This window comes from Falco rusticolus, chromosome 10 (genome assembly GCF_015220075.1).
Source record: "Falco rusticolus isolate bFalRus1 chromosome 10, bFalRus1.pri, whole genome shotgun sequence".
NCBI lineage: Eukaryota > Metazoa > Chordata > Aves > Falconiformes > Falconidae > Falco > Falco rusticolus.
The window spans coordinates 5,541,067-5,560,245 of NC_051196.1; the positions used below are offsets into that span (position 1 = coordinate 5,541,067).

The 19,179-nt window shown below is 41.4% G+C and overlaps 1 protein-coding gene across 6 annotated transcripts in view; it reads left to right on the forward strand.

Annotated features, from left to right (window-relative positions):
- Window positions 1-19,179, forward strand: part of ABCC8 (ATP binding cassette subfamily C member 8) — an 83,081-nt gene that overhangs the window by 23,495 nt on the left and 40,407 nt on the right. For 5 of the 6 annotated variants that reach the window (XM_037401637.1, XM_037401632.1, XM_037401634.1 and 2 more), the window contains 6 exons: window positions 4,012-4,146; window positions 7,167-7,329; window positions 12,134-12,174; window positions 12,505-12,650; window positions 17,020-17,125; window positions 17,358-17,468. In XM_037401637.1, the coding sequence (XP_037257534.1) occupies window positions 4,012-4,146; window positions 7,167-7,329; window positions 12,134-12,174; window positions 12,505-12,650; window positions 17,020-17,125; window positions 17,358-17,468 (702 nt within the window). The remainder of the gene's footprint in view (window positions 1-4,011; window positions 4,147-7,166; window positions 7,330-12,133; window positions 12,175-12,504; window positions 12,651-17,019; window positions 17,126-17,357; window positions 17,469-19,179) is intronic. The other variant, XM_037401633.1, reaches the window with a different exon arrangement.

Consider the following 19,179-nt stretch of genomic DNA (forward strand, 5'->3'; position numbering starts at 1 on the left):
TTTACTCTACATATGTGAGCTGTATATAACTATACCTGTTAAAATATTAAGACTTAGCGTGAATGTAGTCGTATTTGTACAGGTCATAGTGTGACTGCATTCATCTAATATAAATGCACTTGTCTCTTTTTTTTGTGTAGGAGTAACTACATTGGAGTATAGACTAGTTTTCCCGATCTACTCTGGAGACACTTGTATGCCAGTTAAAAACATTTTACTTTATAGAATTAAAAAAGGGTAATGGATACAGCAGTTATCATCAGGAATTTTTCAGGAAGAAATTTGACATTTTTGAGCATCAGGAAGGTTTCCCTGGAATTGGGGGGGAAGAGGTACTGGGAACCTGCATTTTCACCAAAGAGAACGCAGCTATAAGGAAAATAAACTGATGTGAAATATCATATTGCATATGGTTATGGGTTGGCACTTTGTTTAGTAGTAATTTGTTTATCAGGGTATTTTTTGTCCATTTACTAGAAGTACCCTGCAGTAAGTCAGTGGTTGTGTTCTGTTAAAATGATATTGCTGAAAGAGCTATGAGGCATTAAGAGGGATCCACCTCTTTAATGATTACTTTTAGGATCCACTTATCCCCTAGGCTTCATCTCCATTGTAAGTCCGTTAATAAAACAGTCAATATAAGAGGTACCAGTTTCACGTACGCTTTTTGTAAGACCACTGTAAGGCAGCTCAGCATAGAGAGCACTGTAGGGCAACTGAGAACTAAGCCAACGTCATTGCATATTCTGTAACAACACTTTACTCTAATGTGCCAGAAGTCATGGACTCATAAAGATTTCCTGACAAGTGTTCTGAAAATACGGTTATATTTGCATTAAAATTCACCCTGTGGTGCTCCATAGCAGATGAGGACATTCAGTGTCAAAGCCTGCGCCTGTTTTGTGATGGGTGCATGCATTGCAATCAAGGAGTCACATTGGTCAAAAGTTTCTTCAAAACATGTTTCCACAACGTTCACTCAATACCTTGTTTTATGAGGCAGTGAAAGCAATTACTGGATGCTCAAGCGATGGCTATTAAAAAGTTGCACAAGCTTCATTTTTATTTAAAACGGGGTTTAAATTGTTTTGCAGCTCTTAACCAGACAATTAGCATTTCAGCATCTGCTGTGGATTTTGTAATAGCCATTCATAACTAGTTAGGTTTTCTATACAGTCCAGATAATCCGAGCCCCATCTTTGCTCTGGCTGGAGTCAATAGGAGCTTTATCGTTGCCTTAAGTTACTGTTGAAGGCCATTGAAATCCATGAAAAGAGGCCTGGGGATGCCCATCAGTTGAAAGATGCCCCCAGTAGTTTTGGCTCAAACCCTGGGAGCCAAATGAGGCCCTGTAAAGGTTTTTCCCCCGCCTTCATTTTGTGAAGACTCTTGTTTGATTTCATTGTCATTATTTAAAAAATCCTGTATTCTCATATCTCTGATTCATTGGCAGGGATAGTTTACAGTTGTAATGAAAGGACATTTTGTTTCTTTCAAAACTGGCCACAAAGCAGTTTCTGGCTGACAGTATTTGCTATCTTCAATAAATAATCAAGACAAAATAACCAGAGCTATTGGTGAGCTTCTTGCTCATGATATATATCTCTGGCAGGTAAGAGCTTTTGGATTTTGATGAAAGGGAAGCAATGTGTTTCATTACACAGGCTTTTAAAAATATGATCGTTACCTTCTCAGAAATATTAATGAAAGCCTTCCCATCTGCCAGACACTGTCCTCCAGCAGCTCCGGTATTGTCTACGTACTGTTTATTCTTGACGATGTAGTGTGTGGTATGATAAATATAGAATTACTCGCAACATTGCTTACAGATTTCAGCACTTTTCAGATACAAGTATTCATTTTGCTGTGCCACACACAAGTGCATTTTAAAAGTTTGCCCTTATCACAATATAAAGATGAAAATGGGATCATTTTTCGCTTGTTGAAAACATAGAATTTTTATTGCAAAGACTGACCCTTTCAATAGCTGGGGGTTGTGCGCATGTGTGTTTGGAAAAGCAGCTGTGAGCTAGCGATTCCCTTGGGATCCAGTAGCTGGAATAGCTAATAGCTTTCCCTTTGCCTGTGTGAAAAGCTGAGGCTCTGTTTCTAGAACCGGCCAGTCCCATCATGTCCTTGACAATCAACCAGTAGTGGGAGAAAGCAGTAAAGCAGGGAGTCAGTGTCCCACATTGACTTGGTATTTCTGAACATCTCCTAACTGTCCACTGTTCAATGCTTTCCTGTATTTCTGGTGCCTAGATTTTCTGCCCATGAAGAAGCAGTTGGGAATGAGTATCTTGATCTGTGAGGACCAAGACCGTTTCATGTTTTGGAGGGGAGTTCTGCCAAGGCTTTGTGACAGAGGCCTTGTGTGTTTTGTTTGGCTTCGTACGCTCATGAATTTCCTGACCTCAGGTGGAAGTAGATAGTGCACTTAACCGTCACTAAAAGATCTTTAATTTACAATTTAACCTTTGCCCTTACTAGATCTGTGGTGTATATACAATAGGACTTTACCACATGTTTCCTAGGTAAATACTATGACTTATTTTGAGTCACATTTTAGTTCTTCTGCAGAGATGCATAAAATGATTGTTCAGAAAAAAAATTATGTTTTCGCTCTGTGCCTTAAATTCATGAAAACGGGAAGATGGAAATGTGGAAACTAGGGATTCATGGAAACACGCAATTCCCATAAATACGTGTGGGAATCGATGTGTGTGTGACTGCTGAGCCATAAAATGATGGAAGATAATTGTGAGGGTTATGAGAGTATGCGAGTATAGCAAGAATAGTAGATAATGCTTTAAGGAAATCTCCTTTTTTTTTTTTTTTTTTTTAACTAAGGGAAATTATGTAGGAAATGAACTTTCTGTCACTATGTCTTGAATGATTTATGAGCTTATACTGATAAAAATGTAGTGTCAATGCCCCAGATTGTTCAGGAGCCAGTCATTAGATTAGTGGTAATTAATATTGGTAGCTTGTGTATCTCTTCTGCATTTATTGAGCTGCTTACAATATCCCTTTCCATCCAGACTGTGGCTTTCTCTCTAGATTCTCATTTATCCAAAGACAAACCTTTGGTTTTTAAGCTGTTTCTCTAACCATTTTTTAACAGTCATTGCCAGTCTGGTACTGTGGATCCTTCAAACACTTCCTTGCAAGTTTATGTTAAGAGTTTATTTGAAGTGGAAGATCTTAGTGGTATGAATATGATGATCTTTTTTTTAAAATTTACTGGTCAGGCATAATGTCATGTTAACGTTGGCAAGATCAGTTTTATTTTTAATAAAGTTTCATATTAGTTTCTATAGTAAGCAAAGAAACATTTCTTCTTTGTGGAAGTCCCAGTGTTGTAGGCTAGTGACTTCTGATTAAACTGGGAGATTTAATTACTTTCCTGGTGTAAAAATGCTTAAATGTCAATGGAAAAAAAAACAAACGTGTATGTCAAAGGAAATGCATGCTGTGTAATCTGGCCAATGGAGAATCACAGAAATATAGAATGGTTTGGGTTGGAAGGGGCCTTAAAGATCCTCTAATTCCAACCCCCTGCCATATTTAATAGTGACTCTAAAGAGAAGATGTCACAGTCCAAATTGAAAGTATTTTAAAATAACTTTTGTTTAAAGATATTTTTATAAATGTATTTATTTTTAAATAGTTATTTTAAGTAGCTTTGAGAAATATATTAGAGAAGATACACAAATCTGTACAACCTTCTACTGTTCCTAATGGGGAATCCATGAGAGGGAAACACGCAGAGGACACAAGTTGGGAGGAACGCTGCGTTGGGTGTATTGGGTCCTCTGACAGAATATCCTGACCACTCATGCCCCACTGTGCCCGTGATGCAGAACGTGTGACGTCTGGGGGCAGGGTTAGCTGCACCAGCAGTTGGCTTTGAATGTGCTGTCCCTGTGTGACCCTGCGACTGGTCTCTGTGGTGCATACCCAAAGCGAAGCCATCCCAAGCCTTCCCCTCACTTTTGTTTCTCCCAACAGATAATTGTAGGAGTTCTTCTGCTCTACTACCTTCTTGGAATCAGTGCCTTAATTGGAGCAGCAGTAATCATAGTCCTTGCACCTGTTCAGTACTTTGTAGCAACAAAACTCTCACAAGCCCAGAGAAGCACTTTGGTAAGTTTCTTCAAACTTGTACATGATACAGATATCACCTCGGGTAATTATGCATTGCTTGGTGTGTTGAATTATAAAGCTGACCATGGACATTGAGTAAGAACTGATTCTCAAACATTTTTTAATGTTCAAGAATGTGAGAACATGATAAGCATAATGAGTAAAGATACAGGGTTTGGAGTTTGTTTTTCAACAAGTATGTTTCCCTAAGAGCAAAAAAAAGCACTTAAAGGTCTTTCTAACTTGCAAATGTAAATGGTCAGTGATCATTGACTGAAATGGCTTTGTGCAGTCAGATGGTGCACAAATGGATGAATCATGCATGACAAGCTGTCCGAGGGAAAAGGAAGTAGGAATGCTGCATCCAAACTCAGACCCCCAGATATGTTATAGATGTGGAAATCTATCAGGCTGGTTTATTTAAATAACCACTGAGCAGTCCTAACTTCAACAGCATTCTCCTTAACTGGGGAGCTTAGAGGTCTGCGAAGTCACAAGCTGTTCCTTGATCCCCCACTTGGCTTGTCTATAATTTGAATCGCTTGCATCGCTGCTGAGAGAGTTTCTTTGGTTTATTGGAATTACTATGCCCAGCTGCTCTGAACCTTATCCCCACTTTCAGCGACTGATGTGCTGCCAAGGGAGCCATATGAACCTGTAATGGAGCCAGACAGATTGCAGAAATCTTCCACCACAAATCACGGGTGGTAATGAGTTATTTGTGTACCTTCCTGTCTGAAAAGTAATGCCTTCACATCTTTTTTGCTTGAGTTTTCACTTCTAAGGCCACCCCTCAGGAATCCCAGACCCTGCATGCAAGAGAGAAAGTCTGGAGAAAGGAAGACTTTCCCGTGGTCCGGGGGGATTGTGTTAGGGATCATTTAGGCACGCTTGGCACCCACAAATCCATGGGCCCTTATGGGATGCACCCCCGAGTGCTGAGGGAGCTGGCAGGTGTTACTGCCAAGCCACTCTCCATCACCTCTGAAAGGTCATGGAGAACAGGAAAGGTCCCCAAGGACTGGAGGAGCAAATGCCACTCCAGTCTTCAAAAAAGGGCATGAAGGAGGACCCAGGAAGTTACAGGCCAGTCAGCCTCTCCTCCATCCCCGGAAAGGTGATGGAATAGCTCATCCTGGAGGTCTTCTGTAAGCCTGAGGAGGAAAGGAAGGCTAGTAGTAGTAGTCAACATGGATTCACCAAGGGGAATTCACACCTGACCAGCCTGATAGCCTTCTACGATGGAGCAACTGGGTAGACAAGGGGACAGTGGTGCATGTTGTCTACCTTGACCTCAGCAAGGCTTTTGACACTGTCTCCCATAACACCCTCATAGCTCAGGCAGTGGGTTAGGTGAGCAGGCAGTGAGGTGGGCTGAGAACTGGCCGAATGGCAGAGCTCAGGGGCTGTGACCAGCAGCGCAGAGCCTGGCTGGAGGCCCGTGGCCAGCAGTGTTCCCCAGGGCCCAGCCCTGTTCAACTTACAAGCGACCTGGATGCAGGGACAGAGCGCACCCCCAGCAAGTTTAATAATGATACAGAACTGGGAGGAGTGGCTGGTTCCCCAGAGGCTGCACTGCCGTTCAGCCAGAGCTGGGCAGGCTGGAGAGCTGGCGGATGGGGATCTCATGGAGTTCAGCCAAGGCCAGTGTAGGGTCCTGCCTCTGGGGAGGGACAGCCCCAGGCACCAGCACAGGCTGAGCTGTCCTGCTGGGGGGCAGCAAGTGGGACCCTGGGGTGCATGAGGAGAAGCATGGCCAGCAGGTCGAAGGAGGCAATTCCTCCCCCTCTGCTCTGCCCTGGTGAGGCCACATCTGGGGTGCTGTGCCCAGTGCTGGGCTCCCCAGCTCCAGAGGGACAGGGAGCTGCTGGAGAGGGGCTGGCGGAGATGATGAGGGGATGGAGCATCTCCCATATGGGGAAATGCTGGGAGGGCTGGGCCTGCCCAGCCTGGGGAAGGGAAGGCTGAGAGGGGATCTCATCGATGCACACACATCTCTCCAGGGCGAGTGCCGACAGGACGGGCCAGGCTCTTCGCAGCGGTGCCCAGTGACAGGACAAGGGGCAACGGGCACAGACTGCAACACAGGAACTCCCATCTGAATATGAGGCAGAACTCCTTTACCTTGAGGGTGACAGAGCACTGGAACAGGCTGACCAGAGAGGCTGTGGGGTCTCCTTCTCTGGAGGCATTCAAAACCTACCTGGATGAGATCCTGTGCAGCCTGCGCTAAGTGAAGCTGCTTTAGCAGGGGGTTGGACTGGGTGGGTCCCTTCCAACTCTGACTGTTCTGTGATCAACATGCACACCCTTCAAGAGCTGTAGACATTCATCCCTGTAGCATCCAAGACACCAGTCAGCATCACCTAAACATTCCTGCAGATGGGAGCAGTGTGTTTTTTGCTAGGAATGTCTGCACTGTGCAGTGTAATGGTACAAAGATCCTTGGGCTAGCCTCAAAACTGGAAGCAGCATACCTTCCAGTTATGCTTTACTGGGAGTACAACTACCTGTGTGTTACTGTGCCTGAGCCAGCTGGCCCTGCTGAGAGTCAAGGATCCCTACAGGATCACAGCTTCTTGCTGATGTGTCCTTGCTGCTTTGAAGCCTGGCACTGTTGTTTCCGTATCGTATTGATGGGGCAGAGCCGTGCACCCCGTTGTAGCTTGTCTGTGTGTTCTGATCTCTATGCTGTCAGTGTGCCTGTTGAAAATCCAGCCCATGCGCTGGGCAGTAGACGTCAGGAGAGGCTGCCTTGCAAGTAATCAGAAAGCTGACAGAGTAAAATTTTTCAGTACAAGCTGTATGATTCAGGAGTGCAAACCAATGGCCTTTTCACTTGAGCCCTGGCAAAGCTTACCTTCATGATAAACAGCAACGGAGCGTCTAAATGGACAGAACTAATAAAGTATACTTAACTGATTACAAGAGACTGCGTATGATATTTATGTGATCCTTGTGTTTGGGGAACAGGTGCTTTAATTACACTCTTGAAGTAAATGTGTTTGTAAATGTTGCAGGAGTACTCCAATGAGAGACTGAAGAAGACAAATGAGATGCTCCGAGGCATTAAGCTCCTTAAACTCTATGCTTGGGAACACATCTTTCACAGCAGTGTGGAGGAAACCAGACAGAAGGAAATGACTAGCCTCAAGTCTTTTGCCCTTTATACCTCCATATCCAGTAAGTCACTTCATTCTAATCCACTGTTCAGCTAAAGTGCTACTGCATTACTAGCTACTAATGAGTTAAGATTGTTCCAGTTGCTTTAGGCTCTGCTCTGTACTCCTCACTTTCCATTTAGTCAGAGTTTCCATTTAATTCAATAGAATTTTGCCTGTGTGGGATATATGCCTAAAAGAGAAAGTCCAGGTTAATGCTTCGTGGCACTGGCTTTCCTGGAGAAAAGCTTTTGAGGGACAAGTGTTTCACAGGCTGTCTCCAGCCAAAATATTCTCCTCTGTGGCATAGCCTTCAGGATGAAGCCTTTGTTGATTAGGGAGGGGTTTGGTGATTTTTTTATTTTTTCCTCCTTGCATTTTGCACAGTATAGTGTATCGTTATATGCAACAGGCATTGTCTTTGCATTGAAGCTCCCACAGATGGTTCTTGCACTTTCTTACTCAAAATCTGGATTTCTTATAAAAATAAGTGATTCTTAAGACCATTTCTATATCCTAGAAAGGAAAAATACAAGAATGCTAGCAATTTCGTCATTCTATATCTAGATTATTTTGTCTCATGTTATCTTTCAACCTACTTTAAGGCATTTATTATCCTTTTAAAAATACCTAGGGCCAATTGAACTCTGTATTTGAGAGGATCATATGCATCACCTGTATCATTGCTACTGTTTTACTTTAGAAATAATTAGTAAAGTCATACTGAAGAATACTTTTCGTATAATGTGTAAGATGTTCATGAAATGGAAACTTTTAGTATTCAAATGCCACAAGGTACCTGTACAAATACCTTTTAGGCCAATAAGGAAGACTACTCCTTAGCAAAATAACTTGCAGTCAGGATAGTATCATGTGATTTCATTCACCCGAGAGACGTGCAGCTGACTTTCTTGCCTGCCAAATGATTATACAGCTAGTGTACCCTGAGCGAAAGATCCTGATCCCACTGAATTTAACTGACATTAAGTTGAGGATTTCACTGAGTTCTGAGACCAGAATTTCTCTCTGGAGATCCTGAGCGCTCTGTGCTTGAAAAGTAGTTTCCATTTTGACATAAACCACAGTCTAACTGGGGTAGATTCTGTGACCAGAAACTCCATCTTACACCCAGATCAACACAGACGGGCTCCCTTTGTCTGCAGTGTGACATGTGACATTAAAATCTATTTATAGTCAGGGCCACAGGTTCAGCTGTAGGACTGAAGGAGCTGTAGAGGCTTATTTGATTTCCAGTCCTCACAGTATCATTTGTAACAGCTAGGAGAAGGCTTATTCATCCCAAGAGTACTGACTATTCTGTAAAGAAATAGTGACATAAGTAAGAACTTGTATTATTAAGAACTGTTCTAAATATTACTGATGCTTCTTGAAAGATTTAATGTTTGCATTTGCATTCTTGTTTTGTATTATGTGTGATATTTATGTGTATGTGAGATACAGCAGTTAATTTCTCAGCTGGGGTAGACCAGCGCAACTTTGTTATGTTGACGGTGCATATCATTTTGGCTTATAAAGGATTCCTGTAGTTTCAGCCCAGGAGTTCCTTACACCCGCTGTCTTTAGCAGAAATTATATTGATCTTTACAAACTTGGACTTTAGGAGACTAAAAAAGGAGCATAAATATAGAACTTTCCTTTCTTCTTACCATAAGTAGAATAGTAGGCATAATCAGCACAAAACGTGTTTGCTAATATTGTAGTGAATATATAATTTCATACATTTTTTAAAAGAAAAAAAATGAAAAGGGCAGATGACCAAGATTGCGTGTATTATTGATCAAGAGGAACAATAAGAAAGCAGAAATGAGATATTTATATATACCTTTTTTTTAACATACAGTTTAGAAAAGACTCTGGAATTCTTTTCTAGATACACTTAGTTATATTAACATGAACGAAAGACTGTGGTTGGAGTTACTTCTGCTCATGAGGAATGGATTTGCATTGGATTACAGAAAATATACCTACAAGTTTCAGGGCAGTGTTGGCTAGACAGAAAGAAAATTCCGTTTCAAGACCACATGGAAATTGGATCTCCTCTGCCTCACCCTTGGGTCTGGATCCAGTTTGTGTGTATATGGAATTGTTCATGTGTACTAAAAGAGCTATTCTAGAAATTAGCTCTTCCTATAATCTTAATGAAAGGCACCCACCAGAATCAAAGCTGGGTTGCAAAGTTTGTAGTGACAGCTTTTGATTTTTGGCAGCGATTTCTTTAACTGTAGCAATGAAGATTCCTCTGTAATTTTTTTCATACTGATGAGTAAGATCACCCTATGCTCAGTTTTACAGGATTTAGTATACACTATATATTCAGGAAAGACAGAAAGAAAGGAGTGGTTTTCCTGTTTCTATGAATTTTTGCTTAATGTGTCAGAAGCAAAGTAATTCCAGGCTTTCTCACAGGAAAAGAAACAGTAGTTGCTATCCTAAAATATTCAGAAACAACTGAAAATGTTTTTTCCCAATTTTCAGACTGCCTTTTTCCAGTAACAAAGTACTTTTGATTAAATCTAATTAAACCAAAAGTCTTAGCTGCAAAATAAATTTATCTTAGAAAACGTTTTATTATGCTGGACACTTGCTTAATTGAAAAAATGAAAATAATTTTTGAAAATAACAAAAAAAACATTCTAGTGGCTCAATAAGCCTTATCTGTTTGCTTCAAAGAAGTTGGCAGTGAAGTCTTTGGCTGTACTTGTGATCTCACATAATAGCAAAAATCAGATCGACTTCTTGGGAGCCACCAAGTGACCCAAGCCCTGCAGTGGGCAACCCTACAGTATATTTAATCCAGCCAGCTTCACATTTGACAGGTACGATCTCATACTGTAGACAGCAGAAGAGCAGAATCCACCTCTGAGAAGTTTATCAGCTTTGATAGTTTCTCTCCTCAGATTCATTCATAAAAGCAAACTCGTGTACTACAGCAGCCTCAAAGGCAAACTGCAAATGCAAGGATTTAGTGGAATTAAGAAGTCCATAGTTACAGGCAACAAGTTGCCCTTTTTCAAAATTTCTGTGCCGTAACTACCTCAAGTTTATACAAAGTGTGAGAACTGGGCAGGAGGTAGAGTCATTAGGAGGAAGTCTGAACTGAAGCGGCTTTGTTTTCCAAGACAGAAAAGAACATTTCCCTCAGAAAAATACATTTTTTTTTTCTCCTTAGGGTGAGAAGTAAACTCTGAATGTCTAGGCTTTAATACGTTCTAGTCTTTCCAAAGGCTAAGCTTTTATTTTGCAATTATATACACAAACATACCTATGTTTTCAGATACTCTCCTCTGTCATTTAGTTGGAGTTAGAGCTACGTGAAATAACACAGCTGTTTTGTTTAAGCTTGAGTGCCGAGTTTAGAAGTATTTTACAGGTTTCATTAAAGATCTTCTAAATGTAGGCAAAAGCAATGTCTGGTGGTATGTTAAGTATACTGTATATGGTATATATTCTTCAGGGGGTTTATGCCCAGCAAAGGATGGCCAAGCCAATCAGCCGGAAGTATTTGTGGGTCAAATGATGACACTCCACTCCAAATAAAGTAACTGGGGAGTGCTTTTACTGTCTGAACGTTGGCTGTGCCTGGTAGGAGAAAAGGACAGCCCAGTTTAAGCAAGAAAAGAAGTGGTTAGCCTCTTTCTTTTCTGTTACACTTGTACCGATCTTTTAATTCTATTTTAGCTGTAGATTGTGTACTCTTTCTCTGTGTTGTTTACTTAATGAAATTAAGTTGAGTGAAGGTCAAAATGAGAAAGTGCTGATTAAATAATATCCTCAGGTTGCAATGGAGGGGACAGACGTAGCTCTGGTTCTGACTCAAGCTCCCAGATGGAGAACTGGTTATTATTTCATTCTCAACCCATATTCCTGCCTTATGTAGAAGGGTTCCCTATACAGAAATAGTATTTGCTTGCTTCCCCCCACCCATCTGTTGAATAACCTCTGATTGCTATAGTGTGTGAGTTGCCGTAGTGAGGGAGTCCAGGGTACCAAGGCAGACACTGTTTGAGGTCAGGGAGGAAACTGGTTCATTGTTTGCATTTTAATAACTCAAGGCCCAGCTAAAATCGAAGCTCTACTGCATTTAGGTACTGTTAGAACTTGTATTGACTTCCCAAAGATGTACACACAAGCCAACCCTGACAAAGCAGGAGTAATTATGAGTAAATCCTCCAAAAGAATAAGCTAAATCAATGATCAGTGCAGGTTTGTCAATCTTTCCCTACCCTTTGAACTGCATCCCAAAACCTGAGGGGCCACAAAGCTCTGTACCTCAGAAGTGGTGCCCGAGAAGTAGGTCACAACTGGATGTACGTGCCAGTGGCTCTGCCGGGAGGTCCCACCGCTGGGCTGCAGGATGGGGCAGAGCGAGGTGTGCGGCCGGCCCGCAGGGCAGCCCCAGCACTGTGTCCTGTGCAGCCTCTGGCAGGTCCCCCTCCGTCTCACTGTCAGGTATTCAGGGTGCCCCCCAGACCTTGTACCAGCTCAGCCTTTCTGCCTCTCACGAGGCAGAGACCTGCAGCACCCCTGGCCTGAGCTGTGTGTGAGCTGATGGCAGCTCAAAACCAGTAGATCGATCATCAGCAGGGGTGCGTGCACTGCTGGGTTCGGTCTGTTCTGATGACTTGAAGAGAAATAAACTGCAGGAGTGTTAGAACAGTGTACTGATGTGCGTAGTAGATACTTGTGCATTTTTCCTATGTTAAGCATAGAAAATGGCATTGCAAATGAGCGCTAGTAGTATTTTACCATATAGCATGCCTGAATGGAAATTGTTTCTAAATGTTCCTTTGTGTTTTCCTTCACAGTCTTTATGAATGCAGCAATACCAATTGCAGCTGTGCTTATAGTAAGTATGGACTTTTCCAAGTAGTGTTCATTGTAACTGCGTTTTCAAGTATATGTGATGTGGAAATGAGGAAGGAGGAGAACAGGGTGCAAACCTGCTACACATTTGCAATTTGTCTGGGGGAGAATGGAGAATGCCTGCTTGTCATCTGTGACCAGAAGCAGCCTGGAGTATGTAACGCTCCCCCAAACTGTTCAGAAAGTATAAACTGAGATTCTGTAGATGAAATTCTTATGAAATATGAAGTCTTTGCACGTTTCCTTCTTTATGACAAAATGCTGATAATGATGGTGGGTTTTTTTTCACTGAAATAACAAATCTCTTTTGTAGACATTTGTGGTCCATGCTCATCTGACAAGAAAGGCTGACTTCTCCCCATCAGTAGCATTTGCCTCCATCTCCCTGTTTCATATTCTTGTGTCTCCATTGTTCCTGCTCTCCAGTGTGGTTAGATCCACTGTCAAAGCATTAGTAAGGTGAGAACTGTAAAATTAATATTTTTGCTAACACCTCTCCAACATTTGAGAATGTTTATTGCTCATTGTACAGTTGTAAGTTCAGAAATGGCATGGTTGTAGCATGTGAGCCAAGTTCTTCGCAGATAACAGTTGTCACAACCAATATTAGGTGGTCCACATCTAATAATTCATTATGTAGAATAGGTTGAGCTCTATTGGTATTGCATACAACATATGTGTGGTAACAAGAAAAGATATGAAAACTTACTGAAGATTTAGATTTGTAAATCACCCAAATGTTTCCCTCTATCAGGCACGTAGAAGGGAAAAAGGCAATCGCAGAAGCACAGGTGTTCCAGTGTGTATCTCTTGGGGTGTGCTCAGCCTCTGCCTCTCTGCCTGAGAGGTCACCTGTTGGTGGAGAGTTAAATAACCAAAGTGCCAGAAAAACCACTGTTAAGTGTGAGAGTAAGTTAATGACTAAGTGTCTACAAACATGATGTATTTTTATTTTCTTATGGACATGTTAGTCTGAGTGTTCAAAACCTGAAATAACAGCCAGTAGAACTGCTGTTTCACTGGGAGGTTTACTCTGAGTATCAACAGATTCGTGTAAAAACATCTTCATGCTTTTTTCTCTGCAGTGTAACTCTACCTGACTGATAGGGGAGGAAGGCAGAGTTTGGGCTTCTTGCTTTGTTAGGACCTCTTTGTGACCTCCAGTATAGCTATCTGCAGAGCTTGTCTAAGCTATGGGACAGGTACTGGACACCAGCCCTTCCTTAATTGCCTTTGTGTCACTTTGGAGATGGAAAGGAGACTGCTGCAGGAGGCTCAGTTGCCCTCGCTGTTTCAAAATTCCTGACAGTGCAAAGTCACAGCTGTGTCCTCTCCCTTAACAAGTGTGAAAGCTGAGAGCATCAGCAGCTGGCATGAAATGTTTTGCAGCCACCGCGGTAGTCCCTAGAGTCATAGCAAGCTGTCACACTAAGACTGCAGCCAGCAAAATGTCTGGGTGCCCGCACTGGCACTGGTAATGGGCATTTATTTTGGCTTGTCTAAGGATTTCTTTGTAAATGAGTTGTGTTCCTGTTAATGCTGCAGGAACAACTCTGAAGCAATTAGTATCAACCAAGTACTAATTATTGCTAGCTGGGAGTTCTTCATGAGTTATTTTGTAGTTATCTTCTTGTTAGCAGGCTGTTGCCCTGCTGTTTGTAATGCAGACAGGAATCCCACGGTTCAAGCTTGGTAACAAAGTTGATATGGTCCTTGTCTCCCTGGCTGGCTGTGTCACAGTAACACAGGTGGTGGTCCAGGGTGCGTCGCTCGGTAGCACTGCTGGTGCTGTTCTAGATGTGTCTTCTGAGTACCCCATCCGTCAGTGCAGTGTTTTGGAAGCATGTGCCAAATATTTTCAACCCATGCAAACACATGCTTATTTAAATAGTTTGATAAATGTGAAAAAGCAGCCAGTTTTTGGAAAGCAGCATTTGTGCCAGTTGAGCAAAGCTAATATTTACTTGCTGTAAGTGTGTCCTGCTGTTACACCTTCCTGCTAGTAAGTAGCTGATCAGTTAGATCAGGTAAAGGTAACCTAACCTGATAAAGTTGTACTTTAGCTTTCCTTAGGCTGAGATACTCTTAACTGGTTTTAGCAAGGGTACAAGGCAGCTTCTCCTGTAGTGACAGAAAGGAATTAAGTGAAGCAGATGATCCAGTAGTGTAACCCCCATAGGAAGGATGCTAAGTGGGTGTTACTGGCTTTGCATCTTAGGCACTTCACAACCCCTGCTCTGTTAATATTTGCTATAGTCTCTGGTGCCACAGGCCATTAAGGACAATAATTTCCACAAATAAACTCGTCAGTATCTAGTCATTACACATATGCCCAATTGCAAAGCATCCTCACGGATTGTCATTGACACTATCAGAACAACAGTGTGATCAATTCCAATGGTAAAACAGACATAAAGCTTCTGTTCCACATAAGGCCTCTGCAAACTTTCCAAGTTACAGTGCTAAGGTGTTTGCTTCTGAGAGGGGGAGCTTCCTTAGGAAGGTGAGAAATTCTGTTATCTCTTTGGAAAGTATTTTTTAATGTGTAGAGTTTGTGCCATTGAAAATTAGAACTGAGAAGCCAGTTGATGTATTTCTTAAATGTGAGGTCTTCAAGGACAAAGGGTAGGTACAGTGTACACTTTTCCGTCGGCAAAGGTCAAGTAGCAACAGTGCATTATGTATCTAGCTGGTTTAATATGAAACAGCTTTTCCGTTCAGCTGTGCAAATAACCATGTTTCAATCAATAGATCTATTCAGTGGCTTAAAAATAAGCTCCCCCATGGAGATACTGGCATACTAGTGAAACTGATGTCAGCTAGAGCTCTGCAGAGAACATACTTTTTTATTCTTTAAGAGTGTAGAACAGTGTGGCATCCTGAAACATGAGTTGCTTCCTCTAACAAAAGACTTTCTCACAGCTATACTGTGTTTCCTCAGTAATTGCCGCAGGAGCAGCAGTTTCAGAATTAAGCAGAGCATCAGGCAGATGGCTTGCAGGGAGAAGCCTTAGCACTTAGAGTACAGCCACCTTGATACACAACTAGAGAGAAGAGAGTAAAATCAAAGTATTGAATGACTTAATAGAGACACGGTCTTGTTTGGGTGTGCGTGGTCCAAAAATATATTTGCTGTCTTCTCTTCCTCCTCCTCTAGACCCTGGAGTAGAGTCCCAGGGGATTTGTCTATCTGCTTTTGATACCTTCAGAGCAATTATTCAAATGTCAGTGTAGTTTTTCTGTAAAGAATGTAGGTGCAGCTGCATACCAACTCCATATAGGCTGCATCTAAATCATTATTTGGTCCATTTTAAGACATTTAAAATGTTCTTGTAAATGTCTGGTTCTCTGAACAAAAAAATCCTAGCCCTGTTTTCCAGAGCTTTGTGCAAATAGATATAAATTATCTCTAATAGTGATGGGGCTTCTGATTTCTTCCTTTAAGATAATGGACTTTCCCATTGAGGAATTTTGGTCCAACACTGAGCCTGAATTAGATATTACTCCTCTTGTCCCATCCCAAATAGTTACTCTCCCCCTTTGCAGTTGCTCAGATTGTGGTATCTGATCTAGCTAAATCCATGCTGCTATGTATCTCTTATTCCTCAGCTGCTATTAGTGAGCGGGCAGGTTGACAGAAAAAATGTAGAACCAGTTCTCTCCTGGGGAGTCCCCAGGTGGCTTCCATTGCTACCTGCAGGGCAAGTGCTGACTGTACAGGGAGCCTGCCCCAGGCAGTCCTGTCATGCCTTGGTCCAAGCACTGTTCTGGCACCAGTGGGGTATCTCAAGAGGTTCTTGGAGGAAGCTGAGTCTCCTGAAGAAGAAATCCCTGGCAGTGGAATGCAAAATAAATGCTGGGGGTTTCATTTTTTTTAAGATTTGCACACTAACAGCAGCCGCATATCACTCTGCTACAGTGGCATCTTTGCCTGTTTCTCCCTAGTTAGCCTAAGGCTAAATACCAAAATGAGTTTTTTTCAGTCCTTGACCATAAATGTATTTTTGGGAACTTAAGGCCTTCTGGCAGTTTATTATTTTGGAGACTGGTAATTAACTTATTTCCAGCTAATTGAATCCCTTTGATTTTCAGTTCATGATTCAGTTCACATCCTCTGCAAATTTCATTTGCTGTCCCTGTGTGTAGATTAGACATACATTTTATAAAGTCAGGTACAGAGATAAAATTGATGGCATGATCTATTACATGTCATAATAAAGGCACATTATCTCTTAGCTAATTAAATCTTAAGCAGCTTGTGAAGATTTTATGCCTTCTCTTTGTTGCTGGTTGTCAGGTTTCCTTTTATATCTCGTCTGTTGAACACTGTCTGTTAAGGTATATTCCTTTATTATGTTACCTCATACCCTTCATATTTCATCACAGCTGCTTGGTACAGGTTTCATCAGACTGCTAGTGTTCATAAGACTGTTCAGTAGAACTGACTGTGCAGCACTTCAGTAACATAAATGACAGCAATTCTACTTCAGCATGTGGTTTCAAAATGAGCTGCTTTTGTAGCTAGTCTGCATCCCACCGAACGTCTGAAAAAATCTTTTGTGTAACTGCTCTGGTGGTATCAGAAAAGACAAGACTTGAGAAGCATCTGTACAGACCGTAGCTCTTAATAGACAACAGGGCAAATTTTGTCAGCTTCCTCGCAGTAATTTCTCCTTGTGTGTTTTCATACACCCGTAACAAAATGAAAACAAACTACGCAGCAGACAGTACTAAAAGGGATGCTCAGTGATAAACATTGTGGTGAACAAAAGTTTTGCCTTCCAGGGTGAGGTGTGACTTTTTTTTTTTTTTTTTTTTTCTCCTTCAGCGTGCAGAAACTGAGTGAATTCCTGTCAAGTGAAGAAATTGGAGAAGAGCATGATAAATCTTCAGAGCTAAGAAGTGCAGATAATCACAGCAAATACCAGGCGGTGGTGAGTAATGCTGTTTAATTGCAGGTGAATTGGCTGGAGTAATTTGTACCCAGAATAATTTTTTTACTTTTCCATTTCCTACTGATTATTTTTTGTGATTCTTGCAAATCTTGCAAAAACTTTTTTTTAATGCTCTGAACTGTATAGGTCATAAGACGGTTGCTTGTGTTTAGGACATCTTGCTGGTGCTGCCACTAATTACTGCTTATTCTGTGTTTCTGATTTTGCACAGCCACTCAAAGTTGTTAACCGCAAGAGGCCTGCCAGGGAGGACTGGAACAATTACAGTTCTCACATGAGAAGACCCATTAACATCACAGAAGCAGATGAGTTTTGTGTAAAGGTGATATGAAGGTCACTCTAATAACGCTTACTATATAGCTCATTAATAGTCACTTCAATATTCTGAAGGCAGTTCCAAATTCATTTTGATGTGAACTGTCAGACACTTGTGCTCGTGTCACAGATTAACCTTCACCTTTTTTTTTCTACCTTCCATTTTAAGAATTGACTACTAATATCTATGTTGTGATTAGTTGTGTATATTCCTCTATATTTCGCTCAGCAATTTTGTTTGAAGTGTTCAAGCCATTAGTCCTGTTCTCATGACAAAAATTTCCAACTTAGAACATAGAACAGCCCAGGTTGGAAGGAACCTTGAAACATCATCTAATCCAGCCTTTTGTGTATGCCAGGCTCTTTCTTCCACTTCCAGTGCATGTACAGAAAAATGATGTGAAGAAAATTGAAAAGAATTTGGTTTAGACATTCCTACAATAATCTTTTCATGGGTCTTCCCTTCCTCTTTTGTAATTCCTAGTAGCCTTTCAAGATGAAGTTAAAAACTAACCGACATAACTTCTTTGAAGAAAAAATTGAAGTTATCCATGCTACTTTGAAGACTGTTGCTCTTGATTTGCTGTGGAGATGCCCAGAAATAATAAAAAAACGTGAGAGCTGTTGTAGTGATAATGGTGTTTATTTAGGAAGTCTGCTATTACGTTTGCATTTCTGGCAGAAGACAATGAATAATTCCATTTCAAGGGACCAAGTAGGACAACTGGTAGTACTTCTGGGGTTTTTTTAGGGGCTGTCATCTGACTTGCTGCTTTTGTGCAGGTTCCTTCTTAAATAGACTTCCAGGAAAATAAGAGGAATATTTGGGAAAAGCCAGAGCAGTAACCTCTGTAAGGACAGTATTTGTGAAGTCTTGAGCAGAAACCCAGGACCAGCTGTAATCTTTGGCTCCATCTGCTGACATCGTTGTCAGCGGTGGCACCTGGGTCAGGGAACTTCTGCAGTTCGTGTCTATCTGCACCTTGTTGCCCATGAAAGGGCATTTTTCGAGAGAGGATCCTCTGGCTGCCTTCGGTAATCTAGAGGGAGGAACAGTACACTTTCTTCTGCTCATTTTTTCGGGTGGTTTTCCATCACTTTTTTTCTGTAGGGTAGGATAAAAATGTCCCATTTCACTCAGATCAAAAAATGTACTTTGCATTGCTGAAAGGTTTTGAAGGCTTCAGTGGCTCTGAAAAAGTAAGAGAAGAGGGTCCTGTATAAATACAGGCCTTTTGAAATTGTCTCCCATCTCTTATTTTTCACAGTATTCATGGAAATGTCCTCCATTTAAAGTCCTGAACAGGCTTCGTTTCTTGGTTTTAGTCTCCTTCAGTGAAAAGATTTCTGTATCTAGCAAAGTCTAGGTTATCCAAGAATCATATCAGAAATACAAAGGAAAATACTCTTAATAGGCAGCAACATATAATTTCTGTGGAAAGTTCGGCAAATCTGCTTGGAATTTGGACCGTGTAATTGCTGTATGTTCTGCAATGTGTCTGCAAAGAGCACACCGTGACACCGTATATAGTTTAATCGTATTGTAATTATTTCACTTATTTCATGTGCCCACCTTACAAAACAAAACAAAAAAGAAACCCTAACCAACTTATTTTTTCACAGGAATTTTCCATAATTTTCTAATTGTTGTGCTTGTTTGAGTTCAGAGATCCTTGCACATCAGAATTACCAGCCTTTACAAAATCAGTTACTTGAAG